Here is a 16479-nt window from a genome sequence, read left to right on the forward strand (position 1 = left end):
TTATTGACAAGTACATTGAGTTTATATAAAGACTCAATATTTACAGCGTTGACCCTTATATTTCAGGATTTTTGTCCTTCGCCCCGACAGCTGGATATCGGCTTCTGGGCCAAATCCTGACTGATGACCCATTATTGTCTTATCAGTGCTTGGAGTTTTTCACAATTTCTGTGTTTTTGTTTCTCAGCTTATTGAGATCTGTGGAATTTCCTGGCCATGGACCCAAAACTTCAATTCTTTATTCATGGTAGTGTCTTAAGCCCCCGTTACACACTGCGATATCGCTAGCAATATCGCTGCAAAGTCACCGATTTTGTGACGTTGCAGCGATATCGCTAGCGATATCGCTGCATGTGATTCTTACCTCTGACCGGCTCCCCCGCTGGTAATCGCTGATCGCACGAGAAGCCGCTGGATCATTTCTCGTCGTCCACTTCCTGCGGCGCTTCCTGCTGTGACGACGAGCGACGCGTGGAGCCGGGCGGGAGGACGCAGGATCGCCGCATCTGACAGGTAAGTAGCGACCCCCGACCGCTGCTATGTCGCTGGTGAGATCTGCCTGAGTGGCAGCTCACTAGCGACCACCCAGCGATGCACCAGCGATCCTTACTGCGTCATATCGCTAGTCGGGATCGCTGGTGCATCGCTAGGTGTAACGGTACCCTAAGGCAAAATTGTGAGGAAACCCCCTCACATGAATGGTCTCATGAGGCCTTACTGTTGGCATGACATAGGACTCATGGTAGTGCCACATTTTCTGTTCAGTACAATAATTCTTCCAGATGTCATAAACAGTCTGAAGGGGCTTCATCAGAGAAATAACATTTCAGGAAGTACAGGGATTTGTAAAGGTGTTGAGGAAAAATAAAGATGCACCTGAAAGTGGACCCTCTGGGTCACGTCTCCAGAGCCCCCGGAGGTGAGTGCCCAGGTGAGGACCACCCCTTATACAGGGAGTGTTAGGGACCGACCTCCAGGGGATAGAGCCGCAACAGCCGGAACCAAAGGGACGACTGAGGCAATAGAAAGAAGGCTCTGACGTGGACGATAAGCAGAGCACCGGGCAAGGCAGACACCCAGTGGGGTACAGGACCGAAGAGCCAGGGGAGCACAGGACTGGAGGCTGTAAAGGTAAAGAAGCAAAATGATGTATAAAGTGTAGGACGGCAGATAACCGAGATGGAGAGGGGAGAGCAGGAGGCAGGACAGAGGAGGGAAAGCCCTAGGAAGACTGGGAGGGCAGAGTATAGGAGAGGCAGACCGAGATCAAGCAGGCAGCGGACTAGGGAGAACCAAGGGACTAATACAGCACAGACAGAGGACGAGAGGGGGCCTGAGGACACAGTGAGCACCGCAGCAGACAGTGTCACCGCATAAGATAATCAGGCGTCTTACCTGAGCAGGTGCCGGGCATATGTAGCGGTGGGCGCCGCCATGTTGGGGGCGGGGCTAGCGCGTCACATTACCCAGGAGGCTGCGCGCTGTGTGCTCGTACCCGACGCCGAGGGAGCCAGAGGCTGGGCGCGGGGACGCGCCGAGAAGCAGGAGCGCGCCGGACAGAGCATGCAGAGAGGTAAGCAGGAGCAGGGGCCTGTGCCATGACAGGATTCAATAGCAGAGGACTGTGGTAAAGTATTTTCTCTGGTGAAGCCCCTTCAGACCGTTTGGAACATTTGATCTTACAGAGAAGAAAAAATAAGCTCTACCATGAGTCCTGTGTCTGCCAACAGTAAGGTCTCCTGAGATCATTCAAGTCATCCAAGTGTGGTCTGTTGACCCATAGACATGAATGAGAAAGTGCCATCCAATTATTGGGGGCAAATCGTGCATGCTATGATTTCTTCCTAGGACCTTATCGGTCCTAGGAAAAAAAAAAAATCATATATGTGTCTCATTGAGGGTGAGCCGATGTTTTGATGGGTAGAACTTGGGCTGTAGAACTTGCGGTCATCTGCAGGAGTCCTCACAACTACATTTCTCTCCACATCAGTTTACAGAAGGAACTGTATAAAGTTTAATGTCACATCAATAAATTAATACAAAACTCTATTCAGAACTTTCAAAATAGCCTTTAGGAGGTGTGGACGTCTTCATTAACTTATTTACAGCCCTATATTTGAGTGGTTTGAGGTCTCATAGTTAAGGAATGTGGTCTGAGATCTGCTAGTTTGAGGCCCCTAAATTATCAGATGCCAAACAAGGCTCATAAGTTATCGGACTCCCATCAAACTTCAGACTAGGTAGGTCTTTAAATTAGATGTGTGAGGGAGCACTGAAGAGTTTGCTATGGGACTCAACTCAAGGTTTATATTAATAGTTAAAAAAAAAGGATAACCAATGTTGCTGCTGACTTGCGGCAGAGGCGGGCACTGCACTTACAGTTCTGCTGTCTCTCTTCCCTATTTCTCACCCACCACCTGTCATTAATTGATAGGTCACTCTTCTTTCTTGAATGACTTCTTAGACTTTTCTGACCATTGTAACCCCTGAAGATTAGGAATTTGTGGCTAGTCCAGCTTCAGAGTACACCACCAATGGTACCTTCTTGTAAGTTTTTGAAATCTTTCAGTGTTAGAAGGAGAACTTACGATTACTACAAACCCTCATTTACTAAATCTCTTCTTTTTCTATGTAGAGAACTTACTTTCTTTCCTCAAGAAGTGCGATATCCCTCTTCACTTGGTGGTATTCCTCTGCAATTTTACAGTGCTGCTTGAACACCTGCATGGACTCCTTGGACGTGTTACATGGTGGAAGAGGCTGAAGGTGTAAAGAACATCAATACATGAAAGTGTACCAGTTCGTAATCAAGCTGACCAGTATTAAACCAATACCATATATCTCAGTTTTCATAAAAGATCTTAAAACTTACATAGGGCTCTTAAAGGAAACCTTACAGCTGATCCATCCTGCCAGACAGTGGCTATAGGATTTTGGATAGGTATGTTTGACTCTGTCGCTGGGGGTTGAGCCACACTGAAGACTAGTGGAGGTGGGTAACCAGCATCTTCACTGGAGTGATAGGTTTTTCCCTATATACACTCACGCAGGGAGAGACCTGTCACTCAAGGTGAGTGGGCAGGGAGAAGCCACCAACTAAACTCCGGTGTAGCTCAGTCCCTGTCAAGCCTTCTGTGTAGCCACTGTTAAAGCAGCCGCAGAGTTTGCGTCGATTGTACATGGCTGAAATCATACAGCCAGTGTCTCATTCATGCTGCCAATGGATCGGACACCATGTATTAGCTATATGGTTCCCTTTATATGTAAAGCTGTCCATAAAATTAAAGGTATAATAGAATCCTATAAACTTATCAAAGTTCTGAAATGGAGTGGGTAAAAAGATACTTTTAAGGACAATCCCAAGGATCGTACTTTGCAAGAATGGAGCTGCCTAATCTATTGATTGGCCGGGCTTGCTCCAGCCTGACAGTGAAAAATGGTTATAGTGCCATGTATAGTCACCCTAGATAGTGCCCTCTATTGGCCTTAAGCTGCACTTTCCACAGAGAAGGTGCAGGGGTTGCAATTGCGCCAGGGTTCTGGAGCTTCGGGGTACCAAAAAGGGCCTTTGTCCCATATGAAGGCTATTACCAATAAAGACTTGCAATAGTTGGGGGGCCCAATTAGAGTTTTTGCATTGGGGTCCACAATATTGATGTTAAGGCACTTCTCCTTTAACCAAGATGGCTGAAACATATGGCGTGCAGTGGTAAGTCTGCACCATACTTCCACTAGATTTCCTGTGCTGTAGAGACGTGGTTCAGACCTACCACTGATCAATATGCTGCTGTAAAAGCCATCAGGACTAGAATGCCAATATCAGTGGGAAGGGCAGCGGGAGGCAAACGGGAGGCACCGGATGGGGTAACTGCAAATGAAAAGTGTGTACTCACTTTTCAGTGCCAGGCTACCCTTGGGGAACACAGTACATTTTTTTCAAATGGCCACAATGCATTTCAACAATGTTACCTGAAGTTGTTGGTCTAGATCTGGAAATGACAAAGGGAAAGCCTTCTCTGCAGACGTTTCATCTGTAAAGTGGTAAAGACAAAATATTTTCAAAATAATTTTCTAGTTAGTATAATTTGTTTTTCTTTATTGATGCACAGTTCACCAATTTCCACTGAGGGCATTGTGATTGTTGTGACCATGCCTATGAATATCTATGGCACAGATATACTATATGGTGTGACAGGGTCACTGGCACTATATGCGAGGGGAGATATATGTCACAGAGATTGCTTTCCTCCATGATCTTGAAACCCATAAGTTTCTTTTCAGCATGATATATGCGGAAAGAGTTAAGCAGACATGCTATGGGCGGGTTTTTTCGGTGAGTAGGTAAGAGATGGGTGGGACGCCTACTCACCATATCTCCACCTCAAGGGTGTGGCTGTGGAAATAAATGTCCAGCCAGATTTTTTTCCTAGGGGTTTTGTGGAGGCAAGGACGTCTTCATACTGAAGCTCCTGTGAGAGCTGCCATATGTGTTGGCCCAGAAGTGTTGGGCAGGACTGTATGTGAACTTTTTATTTCCTTTTGAACCAGAAAGACTGTTTTTCTGTGACCATTTTGGGTTTTGGGGTTTTTGGTTTATGATAGAACACACCATTACAGAATGGTAATGATCGAATACACCAGATAGAATACACCAGACTTTAACCCCACGTGTGCCTGTGTCTACCTCGAGGAGCAGCTAAGTGAGCTGACCTTCCACAAGTGGTGTTTTGGATGCGGGCAAACGTTCCAGGAACATGTGTAGCAGCAGTGGACAAATCGTATGTCCTGGGTTAAGGCGGCTACGGAGATGGAACAGTGGTCGGACAAAATAGAGTAGCTATTCAAGCACCTGATCCTGAACCAGCAGAAACAACACCAGGTACAGCAGGAGACTAACAAAACTCCTAATGCAACAGCTGGAGCAACAAAAGGTAGATGGAACTACTGATGGGAGAGGTCTCCACCAGAGAAACCACCCCTCCCCCACATCAAGGTGATGACTCGTGATTCCGGAAAGCGGTAAGCGGTAAGACGAACCATGCAAAAGATGACCCCAGGGGATGATATAGAGGCATTTTTTACTGTTTTTGAACGGGTTGCAGAGCGGGAGAGTCTGCACCCGGACAGATTTATTCACTCTCTTCCCAGGCCGGTGCATTTGAAATTCTCAAATGTTGAAAATAACTTAATTAACTCTTTACTTTCAGTGTCGCTTAATTTATGAGCTAGAGTGGTAGACGACACAGATCTGCAGCATACCCCCAAAGCTTGTGCAATTTTCTCAATTCTTATAACATCCGGTTTAGAACTATAGTAATCCATAATTATCAAGGGATCAAAAATGCCAGAACAAGGGAAGGGGTAAGGGTCCTATCAGATAAACGTACTAAATATATGACACAATAAGAAAATCCCATGATGGATAACATGATCAGGGATAAAAATTCTCCATTAAATGTCACCTGCTTAACCCAGCAGGAAGTACGGCGGCGTCTACAAATCACTAAAATTGACAAATCCCCGGGCCCGGATGGGATACACCCCCGAGTACTGCAGGAATTAAGCACAGTCATTGATAGACCACTATTTTTAATCTTTAAAGATTCCATAATAACAGGGTCTGTGCCACAGGACTGGCGTATAGCAAATGTGGTGCCAATATTCAAAAAGGGGACAAAAACTGAACTTGGAAATTATAGGCCAGTAAGTTTAACCTCAACTGTGGGTAAAATCCTGGAGGGTTTTCTAAGAGATACTATACTGGAGTATCTGGAGAAGAATAACCTTATGACCCAATATCAACATGGGTTTACAAGAGACCGTTCCTGTCAGACTAATCTGATAAGCTTTTATGAAGAGGTAAGTTCCGGACTGGACCAAGGGAATGCAGTGGACGTGGTGTACATGGACTTTTCAAAAGCTTTTGATACGGTGCCACACAAAAGGTTGATACATAAAATGAGAACAATGGGGATAGTGGAAAATATGTGTAGGTGGGTTAAGAGCTGGCTCAGGGATAGGAAACAAAGGGTGGTTATTAATGGAGCACACTCGGACTGGGTCACGGTTAGCAGTGGGGTACCACAGGGGTCAGTTTTGGGCCCGCTTCTTTTTAACATATTTATTAATGACCTTGTAGGGGGCATAGAGAGTAGAATTTCAATATTTGCAGATGACACTAAACTCTGCAGGGTAATTAATACAGAGGAGGACAATTTTATATTACAGGAGGATTTATGTAAACTAGAAGCTTGGGCTGATAAATGGCAAATGAGCTTTAATGGGGATAAATGTAAGGTCATGCACTTGGGTAGAACGAACAAGTTGTATAATTATGTGCTTAATTGTAAAACACTGGGCAAAACAGTCACTGAAAAAGACCTGGGTGTATGGGTGGACGACAAACTCACATTTAGTGGCCAGAGTCAAGCAGCTGCTGCAAAGGCAAATAAAATAATGGGATGCATTAAAAGAGGCATAGATGCTCATGAGGAGAACATAATTTTACCTCTATATAAGTCACTAGTGCGACCACACTTAGAATACTGCGTACAGTTCTGGTCTCCGGTGTATAAGAAAGACATAGCTGAACTGGAGCGGGTGCAGAGAAGAGCGACCAAGGTTATTAGGGAACTAGGGGGTCTGCAATACCAAGACAGGTTATTACACTTGGGGTTATTTAGTTTGGAGAATCGAAGGCTTAGGGGTGATCTTATTACAATGTATAAATATATGTGGGGACAATACAAAGACCTTTCTAATGATCTTTTTACTCTTAGACCTGTGACGGGGACAAGGGGGCATCCTCTACGTCTGGAGGAAAGAAGGTTTAAGCATACTCACAGACGCGGATTCTTTACTGTAAGAGCAGTGAGACTATGGAACTCTCTGCCATATGATGTTGTAATGAGTGATTCACTACTAAAATTTAAGAAGGGACTGGATGCCTTTCTTGAAAAGTATAATATTACAGGGTATATACACTAGTCTCCTTAATATTGCGTTGATCCAGGGAGCTAGTCTGATTGCCGTATGTGGAGTCGGGAAGGAATTTTTTTCCCCAATGTGAAGCTTACTGTTGCCACATGGGTTTTTTTTGCCTTCCTCTGGATCAACATGTTAGGGCAAGTTAGGATAGGATATGGGTTGAACTAGATGGACTTAAAGTCTCCCTTCAACCTTAATTACTATGTTACTATGTTACAATGATAACAATAATTGAAGTATTATAATACATAAAATCACTAGCAAATGTCCATAAAATGTTTCCACATAAAAAAATGTCCACATTGAGATAGATGTATAAAAGCAAATCCGGAGAGGGTTACTCCCAAATGGTTAATTGCAGCGGTGGCACAGTCAGAATTGCTTCCAGAAGTATTGGGTTAGTATGTTAGTGCAAACTCGGCAGTGGTTTGGAGAGGGAGCAAGGAAAAAATACACAGTATTTAATAAGGAAGCTAGGTCCCTTGGGATTTTAAATGTGAAAGAATTCAAGTTTCTCAATACTTCTAGATTCAAATTACCATTTTTTATTTTTTGCCCAAAATCCATAAAGACCCCATTTATCCTCCCGGCCGCCCTATTATTTCAAGCATTGGTTCCATCACGTGTAACCTGTCCCATTATGTGGATTTATTTTTACAAAAATATGTGTTGAATGTGGCATTTTACCTTAAGGACGCCTCTCATTTGATTGATCTCCTTCCTTCCCTACCTAATATGGCCAACTGTTTTTTATTAACTTTGGATGTCCAAGCCCTGTACACTAACATCCCCCATGATAAAGGGTTGGAAGCGGTTTCTCAATTCCTTTGCACCGATGATCAATTACCCCTCCTACAAAAGGAATTTTTGAAAATGGCCATCTTATTTGTTCTGGAGAACAATGTTTTCTCTTTTGACAAGGATTGCTACCGCCAGCTGAGGGGCTGTGCGATGGGGACGACATTTGCCCCCAGTTACGCTAATTTGCTTATGGGGGCATTCGAGTCCTTTTTCATCGCGCAGTCCCCGCTGGCAGTCGGTAAGATTGCAGTGTATCAATGCTTCATTGATGACCTATTCATCATATGGACCGGGTCTGAATCAGAAGCACTTAATTTTGCCCATTCTCTGAATTCGATCTCCTGGGGTTTAAAATTTTCCGCTAATGTATCGAACACAGCGATCCAATTTTTGGACCTCATGATAAAGGTTGATTCACTTGGTCGTTTCTCCACCAAGCAGGTTTATGTCAATAGTTACCTTAGTTTCACCAGTGGCCATCTTCCCAAATGGATGCTAAATATCCCTTATGGGCAATACTGGTGAGTCCGTAAAAATTGTACAAATGCTACCGATTTTTTAAAAGAGGCAGAGGCCCTGAAACATCGGTTTCATCATAAGGGTTATCCGAACTAACTGATTCATGATGCCTATACCAAGGCCAGTGTGTTCACACAAATAAGTTGCCTCGAGAGGATCAAACGTAAAAGTGACACACCAGATAAATCCACCTTTAATCGGTCCAATGCTTGAATACGAAATCTGCTTAAAAAATACACTGGTTCATCTTGAAAGGGGACCCTATCTTGTTGCCACATATACCCGTACAACCGATTACAATTTTCAGAAAAAAACAGACTCTTGGCAATCTTGTGGCCCACAGTTGTTAGGCCTTCAGCTCTATCTACCAACCAAGGACACTCTAAACCAGGGTGCTTTGCTTGTAAGGTTCCAAAATGTCTATGTTGCACTTCCATTCTAAATGGAGCGCAATATTTTAAATCTCATACCACTGGCATTAGCTTCAAAATAAATTTTCATGTCACTTGTCAGTCAACCTATGTGATCTATTTAATTGAATGTGGATGTGAATTACAATATGTGGGCCGGACGATTCAGACTATGCACGCTAGACTCAATAAACACCGCCAAAATATCCGTAATTTATTTCTACTGCATAGTCTCTCTAAACATTTTCTCCTAATACACAATAAAAATCAGAGCTCACTGAAACTCACCATTATAGATCATATTCCAGACAATGTGACCAACCGTTTTGGCCACCTAATAAGAAGGGAAAGCTTCTGGATTTTTAAACTTGGCACACTGGCACCAGAAGGGTTAAACCTTACCATTGAAAAAGCCATTTGATATCTGAGATTCTTTTATCAAAATATACTGTACCTTCCACATTTTTGAAGTTTTTTAGTGGTGTTTTATCCCTACTCATTTCTTTTTTAACATATTTTTGTATTTATGTTGTATTTTTGTGTTGTATTTGTATTTGTATTTTGTGTTGTATTTGTATTTGTATTTTTGTTGTATTTATGTTGTATTTTTGTGTTTATATTTAAGGGAATAGAAGAATCCAGGATATCTATAAACAGAAAGATAGTGAGGAAACACTTAGCTAACCTAAATGAATTCAAGTCTCCAGGTCCAGATGAATTACACCCCAGAGTACTGAAGGAGATAGCAGAAGAAATTTTTGAACCCCTCTCCATAATCTTTGAAAATTCTTGGAGAACAGGAGAAGTGCCAGAAGACTGGAGAACAGCAAATGTTGTTCCTATCTTCAAAAAGGGGAAGAAGGTGGACCCAGGCAACTATAGGCCGGTGAGTCTGACTTCTATACCAGGAAAGATCTTTGAACAAATTATTAAACAACATGTATGTCAATACCTGGATAAGAATGAAGTGATTAAACAGAGTCAGCATGGGTTTGTAACTAATAAGTCATGTCAGACTAACTTAATTTCCTTCTATGATGGTATCACTGATTGGGTGGATCAAGGAAATGCTGTAGATATAGTATATCTTGACTTCAGCAAAGCATTTGACAAAGTCTCTCATACAATCCTTATTGAAAAAATGACTAAGTATGGAATGGACAAGGCAACTGTTAGGTGGATTCATAACTGGCTTAGTGATCGGACCCAAAGAGTGGTCGTAAATGGCTGCACATCCAGTTGGAAGAATGTCTTAAAAAAGACATCAACAAACTGGAGCAAGTTCAGAAAAGAGCGACCAGAATGGTGACCGGTCTGCAAACCCTGTCTTATGAGGAAAGGTTGCAGGATTTGGGAATGTTTAGTTTGCAAAAGAGAAGACTGAGAGGAGACTTAATAGCTGTCTACAAATATCTAAAGGGCTGTCACATTGTAGAAGGATCAACTTTATTCTCATTTGCACAAGGAAAGACTAGAAGCAATGGGATGAAACTGAATGGGAGGAGACACAGATTAGATATTAGAAAAAACTTTTTGACAGTTAGAGTGATCAATGAGTGGAACAGGCTGCCACGAGAAGTGGTGAGTTCTCCTTCAATGGAAGTCTTCAAACAGAGGCTGGACAGACATCTGACTGGGATGATTTAGCGAATCCTGCTTTGAGCAGGGGGTTGGACCAGATGGCCCAGGAGGTCCCTTCCAACTCTACGATTCTATGATTCTATGATTCTATGTTTTGTACACTTTTTATATGGCCATTATCAGTCTTTTAATTATCACGTGTCTTAACTGTTTTTGAACTGTTTTAATTGCTTCTGCATTTTTATTGGTTGCTGTTCCTTTAAATACATCCCCCTTTTCATTGAGTGTATAATGCCACCTGAGGAAGATGGATCTATTCGGTTGAAATGCGTTGTGGACTCTTTTAAATTCCAATTGTTCTATAATAAATGAAGAATTTTTTGCATCAATAGAAGGGAAGGAAGAGGCCAAGTACCTAGGCTATGTCGTCGGGAGAGGCGAAATTAAGTCACAAATCAAAAAGATCGAGGTGATTCAAGAATGGCCGCAACAGCTTTCCAAGAAGCAAGTGAGGGCGCTTCTTGGAATTGTGGGGTACTAGCGATGATTCATTCCGAATTTCGCTCACTGGCACTGTATGTGAGGGGATATATGTGTCACAGAGATTGCTTTCCTCTGTGATCTAGAAACCCATAAGTTTCTTTTCAGCATGATATATTCTGAAGGAGTTAAGCAGCCATGTTATGGGCGGGTTTTTAGGTGAGTAGGTAAGAGATGGGCAGGACGCCTACTCACCATATCTCCACCTCAAGAGTGTGGCTGGGGAAATAAATGTCCAGACAGTTTTTTTTGTGTTCTGTGTTGTGTAGCGGCAAGGAAGCCTCTAGGCTGACTCTCCTGTGAGAGCTGCCATATGTGTTGACCCAGAATTGCTGGGCAGGACTGTATTTGAAATTTGTATTTCCTTATGAGCCAGAAAGGCTGGTTTTTCTGTTAGCATTTTTTTTTTCTTTTATGATACTGTGAGAAGAAGGACCGAAACAACCAAGGCAACGGTGTCTCTGAGCCGGAACCATTGGGACTGCCACTAGTGTTGCAGGGGGACAGAGAACCTGATTGGTACAGACCTGTGACCCCCTGCTGCCAAGGGCGGGTCTGTTATAAAAGGGGCTGGGCGCAGGAACCCAGGGTTTTTGGCAGGAAGACAGGAGGTGCGGCAGGTGAAGGTTTGTTCCCTCCCTGCAGGTAATCTAACAGACTGCAGACTACGCTTGAGTGCGTCCTTTCCAGCATCCAGCAACAGCACCAGTGACTGCTTACTGCTGCCGGCGCCGACCCTACACGACCGCAGGCAGGAAACGCAGCCCGGACTGCTCAACGCTTGACCGCTGACAGCGTAGGGTGCACAGCCCCTATCTGAGACTTCAACTCTACAGTCACGGCTGCGGCCTTGATACCGGATCTCTCCACCTCATTCGTTGGAACAACAGCCACTGCTACCCGGACATACAGCGGCCCACCAAAAGTTCCCGGACTCTTCACCGCCGCTGAGAGACAGTGCCTCCGGTACATCCAGGACCACTTCCTCAACGTGACGCACCGTCTGCGGTGCCATCGTGGGATCTTCCAACCACCTCCCTCTGGATGACAGAGTCTGATAAGTTGAACCCTACAGTTTTTTCCTTTCCCGCCGTTAGCAACTCTGCTTTTCTTTTACTGTTGCTGACAGCTGAAGCCAGGCTGTCACCGCATTATGCTGTACTTTCTCATATCTGCTCGCGCAATACTTCTGTGCATCTTGTAAATATCAACTCCCTGCGTGGAGAAAGCGTTGTCATTTTTCTTCCTTGTTATATAAAAACACCCGTTAACACTTGCTCTGCCTCCTACTCGTCACTGCATCCTACGCAACTGCTAGTAACCTCTAATACAATAAACCACCCAAACACTTTAACCCCACGTGTGCCTGTGTCTACCTCGAGGAGCAGCTAAGTGAGCCGACTTTCCACAATGGATAATTTATAAGATTTTGGAAGAGTCTGTGGGAATTTTTGCTCATCATCTAGCAGAGCAGTTTTGAGGTCAAACTCTGAAGTTGAAGAGAGGTCGGGCTCACAATCTCTGTTTATTTTCATCTAAAAGGTGTTGAATGGGGCTGAGGTCCAAACTCTGTGTGGCCAGTCATGTTCTTCGACAGAAACTCCCCCAACCACGTCTGTATAGAGCTTGTGCACTGGGCACAGTCATGTGAAACAGAGAAGGGTCTTCCCCAAACTGTTTCCATAAAGCTGAATGCTACAATTGTCCACAATGTCTTGTGCAGCAGAATTAAGATTTCATTTCACTGGAATTTAGGAACTGAGGCCGACCTGAGAAAAATCTGCCCATAGCATTATTCTAGAGTCCAGTGGCTGAGGCTTTTCAGCACTCCATCCAACATTCGGCATTGTTCTTGGTGATGTAAGACTGCAGGCAACTGCTTGGTCATGAAGCTCCAGGGCGGGGGTGCAGTGTTTGCGTTCATGTTAATCCCAGAGGAGGTTTGGACTCTGCAGTTATGGAGTCAGCAGAGTGGTGGTCTTTTATGCTCAGAGCTCTGTAACGTTATGTGGTTTTCTTGTGCTGCCTTGTGAAACTTCTGAGGATATATGTTTAGGGAAGAATACCTCCATAATGCGGCATCCATAATTTTTAAAACAGGAAAAAACCCTAACGAGACATGCTTCATTTCCAACTTTCCGAATCAGCCAACCAGGAAGTCAAGCTCGATGGGACAAGTACGTTCCCCTGTAACCACAACCCCTTAACCAATCATGCCTCTTCAGCACATTTTCGACCGACTTCACAATACAGAGCTTAACAGATTTACGCTCAAGAAGTGATGTTTCCTAGAGGTTTTCAAAAAGCTTTAAAGTTCACTGAGGAGCTTTACCTACTCTTTCAGGAGTCTACAAGCCTCCTAGACATTTAGTGAGTATAAGGAAGAGTACAGAAAGGTCTAATCCACCTCAATGGCTTCTCGATCGAGGCTCCATATATCATGGATCTGTAACACGACAATATAGGTAATTACACAGCTGCATTGAGTATAATAATAATAATAAAAAAGACTTACACAGCTACATTGAGTGGGTGGCAAGCCCCATGCTTGAAGCAAAAGTTGAAAAAAAAGAAACTAAATTAAAAAAAAAGGCAAACCTGAAATATATTTAGCACCTCAATCCATAACATTGCTAATTATCAGCATGCATAAAAATGTATTCAACTTTCAATGGCGATAATTACACTAAAGTGTGATATAGACTTCACGTAGAAGGGGACAATGCCTCGGCCGAGGATTAAAAGCGATAATAGGGGACAAAACAAAACAAAATGATGGAATAGGGTAAGATTTCCATGTCTTGACTTTAAATACCAGTTTTGACAGCCACAACTCACTCTTATGTTATCACCGATATATTTACCTCCCTCCGAGGCACGCTGCTGTCAGTCCACAATTCCTCTGTGTTTACTTTAAGATTCATAATTGCCTCCTTTAAAAATAGGTGAAGGTTCTAAAAGCGGAGACATGAATCACGCTGTGCGGCAATGGCTTCTGAGAGTGACTGAATCCGCCTCGGCAATGGCTTCGAAGAGTGACTCAACCTGCCTCCTCCAGCCGCTTCACATGCACTGTGCCAAGTAGATGAAAACCGTTTGCCAGGTTTCCTGTACAGCAGAGAATGGCAGTCTCTGGCTATGGACCTGCAGACATACTAGATTTCGATCTAGACCCTGGACCCATCATCATCACCACTTTTCACAAAAGCAAAAACACTACAACATTGAAAAAAAACAAACTTTTGTCATTTATAAATACACCCTGGGACTCATAGAGCTCAGAGACATGCCAGTATTACTGCTCCCTAAAACCTCCACTTTGGGCTGATCACTAATATGGCATCCATATAAAAAGTATAGGACCTTACTCCATGCCTCTCAACATCCTAGATCCAACAGAACGGTCTCCGGAGGTTGGCAGTATGTTCCACTTTCAACCTTATCTGCGCATGTGTATCACCCAGAGCGGGGTACTCAGGTTGCTGGGCAGCGTTGGATTCAGGGGGTCACAGGGGTGGCAGCCGTGCCTGGTGCCTGTGCTCCGGGGACAGTGAAATAGGGGTTAAAAATGAAAGAAAAAAAGAGTTTGTGACGCCAGTTGGAGTGTTCGACTGTAAGATAGCCGGAACTGCAGATGATCTCTGGGGGGGTAGATGATGATGGCAGTGCAGGTGTTTAACTCCCTCCAACTAGGGGTGTCCCCCAGAGATAGTGATAAAAGTAGATGGCACAGAGTAACAAGGCAGGAGACAAGGAAAGTCACTTGATCATTTACTGAAGTCCAGATGCAGTTCAGAGGATAAAATACAACTCTCACCAGGTTTACAGTCTGCTCTGCACAGTGGGAGTTACACTTCTATGCTGTGGTTCAGTGTAAACTTCCTGCTGTTCTAATCTCTTCAGGGACAAAGATTTCCCAGAGTCTGAAACTTCTAGTACTACCAGTACTCACAGTGTTTTCTGCCCCGGCAACATGCAGCTTGAATCCTATGTGAGGCACATGTTCCTTCTGGCATAATCCCTCACTGATTCTCGGTTGCTGTAGTTTTCCTGGGAGAAGACACTCCACTGCTGGTTGTATAAACCACGCAACCTCTCAGCTTACCATCTGACTTTAGAAGCATAGATGGCCTAGGGGCTGAAGCCCTGATCCTTCTCAGCATTGATCCTGGAGACAGCACATGTAACTGCTCCAAGAACATTCTCCATCTTTTCTCACACCATCTTTCTTCACAGACCAGCTAAAACTCCTCCCCTCCCAGTTAGGGTATCTCTGCACAGCTCTAAGCTTCAGGCAAGTAAGGGAGTGGGTAAAATTATGTGTGAAGTTGTCTCCAGCAGAGAAAGCAAAATTCCCATCATTTACAAAACACATATAAAATAGTACATATTTGACCCTTTTGTGGTGGCAAAGACACAGGGCGCCACGCATGTATTTTTTTTTATTTGTCAAAATGGTGGAGTGGAGGGTCACCATAACAGAAGGGGTAAAGTAGAGAATCATACTGCTGTGTTTAGAGTCCTGTTAGGGCATTGTGTGTGGACATGTTACTGTGTAGGGGCCTTCAGGGGCTTTGTAATATTTAAAAGAGGCACTATGGGGGCATTATGTGTCGGGAGACTTTGGAGACCTTGTGTAGTGGGCATCATTGTGTGGGGTACACAATAAAGGTTTTGTAATATGTAAGAGAGGCACTGTATATGTTTCACATAGGAGACTTTGTGGGGGCATCATCATAATGTGTGAGGGATACAATGTGGGCATGGAGTGATACAGGAACTGTGGGGGCTCAAGGAGAGGAGCATTGTGTGGGTATCATAATGTGTGAGGGATACACTGTGGGAGCTGAGAGGGCACTATGCAGGCATCACAATGTGTGAGGGATATGGGTCGCCCTCCCAGGGCCGTGGGGTACTCGGTACCGGGCCGGTATCAGCGGGACGTGTCACAGCAGCGGTGACCCGGACCGTGGCCCTGGGCACCCAAGTAATAGGGGAAGTTGTGAATGGTGGAATGTAGTTAGATGAATAGTTCATGATGCCACCTGTGGTGTTCGGCAAGGGAGGTGTTAAGCCGACGCTGCAGACAGATCCTCCGGGACAGATGGTGTGGTGCAGCAATGATGTTATAGCCCTCCACAGGCAGGGCTGTTGTCCCAGGGCAGTGTAGATGTGGAGACACTAAGATGGTGTAGTGTTTGGCGCAGGGGATGTAGCAGTGTCAGGCGGACGGACGCAGGAAGGAATGGAGGACACCAGGGCATGTAGTTCCAAAGCTTTACTCACAGTCTGTAGTGCCCGCTTCTGTGCCATGTCCTCCGGGTCAGGGACTCAGTCAACCTCCAGGCAAGATGGAATGCTCCCTTCCACGCGCCGCCAACCTATGTGCCTTTTCTGAACGTCTCCTCTATAGCGCCTTTAAGTGTGAAGATCTCCTAGTACTGAGTTACACTGGAGTTCCTCCTGACAGATGTTCCCAAGAACTCTACTCGTATGGCAGACAGCTGTAGCCTGCTTCGGGGACTCCTCGCTCCTGAATCCCGGCTCTCTATCCGTGTTGCTGTTGTGCCCCCAAGTCTTAGATGGGAGTAGTGCATTTACAGCCCACTACTCCACCGGTGTCTGCTGCAGAACCATTAGT

At 44.5% G+C, this 16479-nt stretch overlaps 1 protein-coding gene across 2 annotated transcripts in view; it reads right to left on the minus strand.

The window, feature by feature from the left end:
- The window catches only part of MAP3K7CL (MAP3K7 C-terminal like), a 75200-nt gene that overhangs the window by 10126 nt on the left and 48595 nt on the right, over positions 1-16479 (minus strand). Inside the window, exons 1-3 of one of the 2 annotated variants that reach the window (XM_073584744.1) lie at positions 13703-13839; positions 3970-4031; positions 2645-2760 (exon numbers count right to left, since the gene is read on the minus strand). In XM_073584744.1, the coding sequence (XP_073440845.1) occupies positions 2645-2727 (83 nt within the window). In that variant the 5' untranslated portion in view covers positions 2728-2760; positions 3970-4031; positions 13703-13839. Of the gene's footprint in view, positions 1-2644; positions 2761-3969; positions 4032-13702; positions 13840-16479 lie in introns of those variants that run through there. The other variant, XM_073584743.1, reaches the window with a different exon arrangement.

Source organism: Dendrobates tinctorius, unplaced genomic scaffold, assembly GCF_039654945.1.
Source record: "Dendrobates tinctorius isolate UK_male_01 unplaced genomic scaffold, ASM3965494v1 ptg000084l, whole genome shotgun sequence".
NCBI classification, from domain to species: domain Eukaryota; kingdom Metazoa; phylum Chordata; class Amphibia; order Anura; family Dendrobatidae; genus Dendrobates; species Dendrobates tinctorius.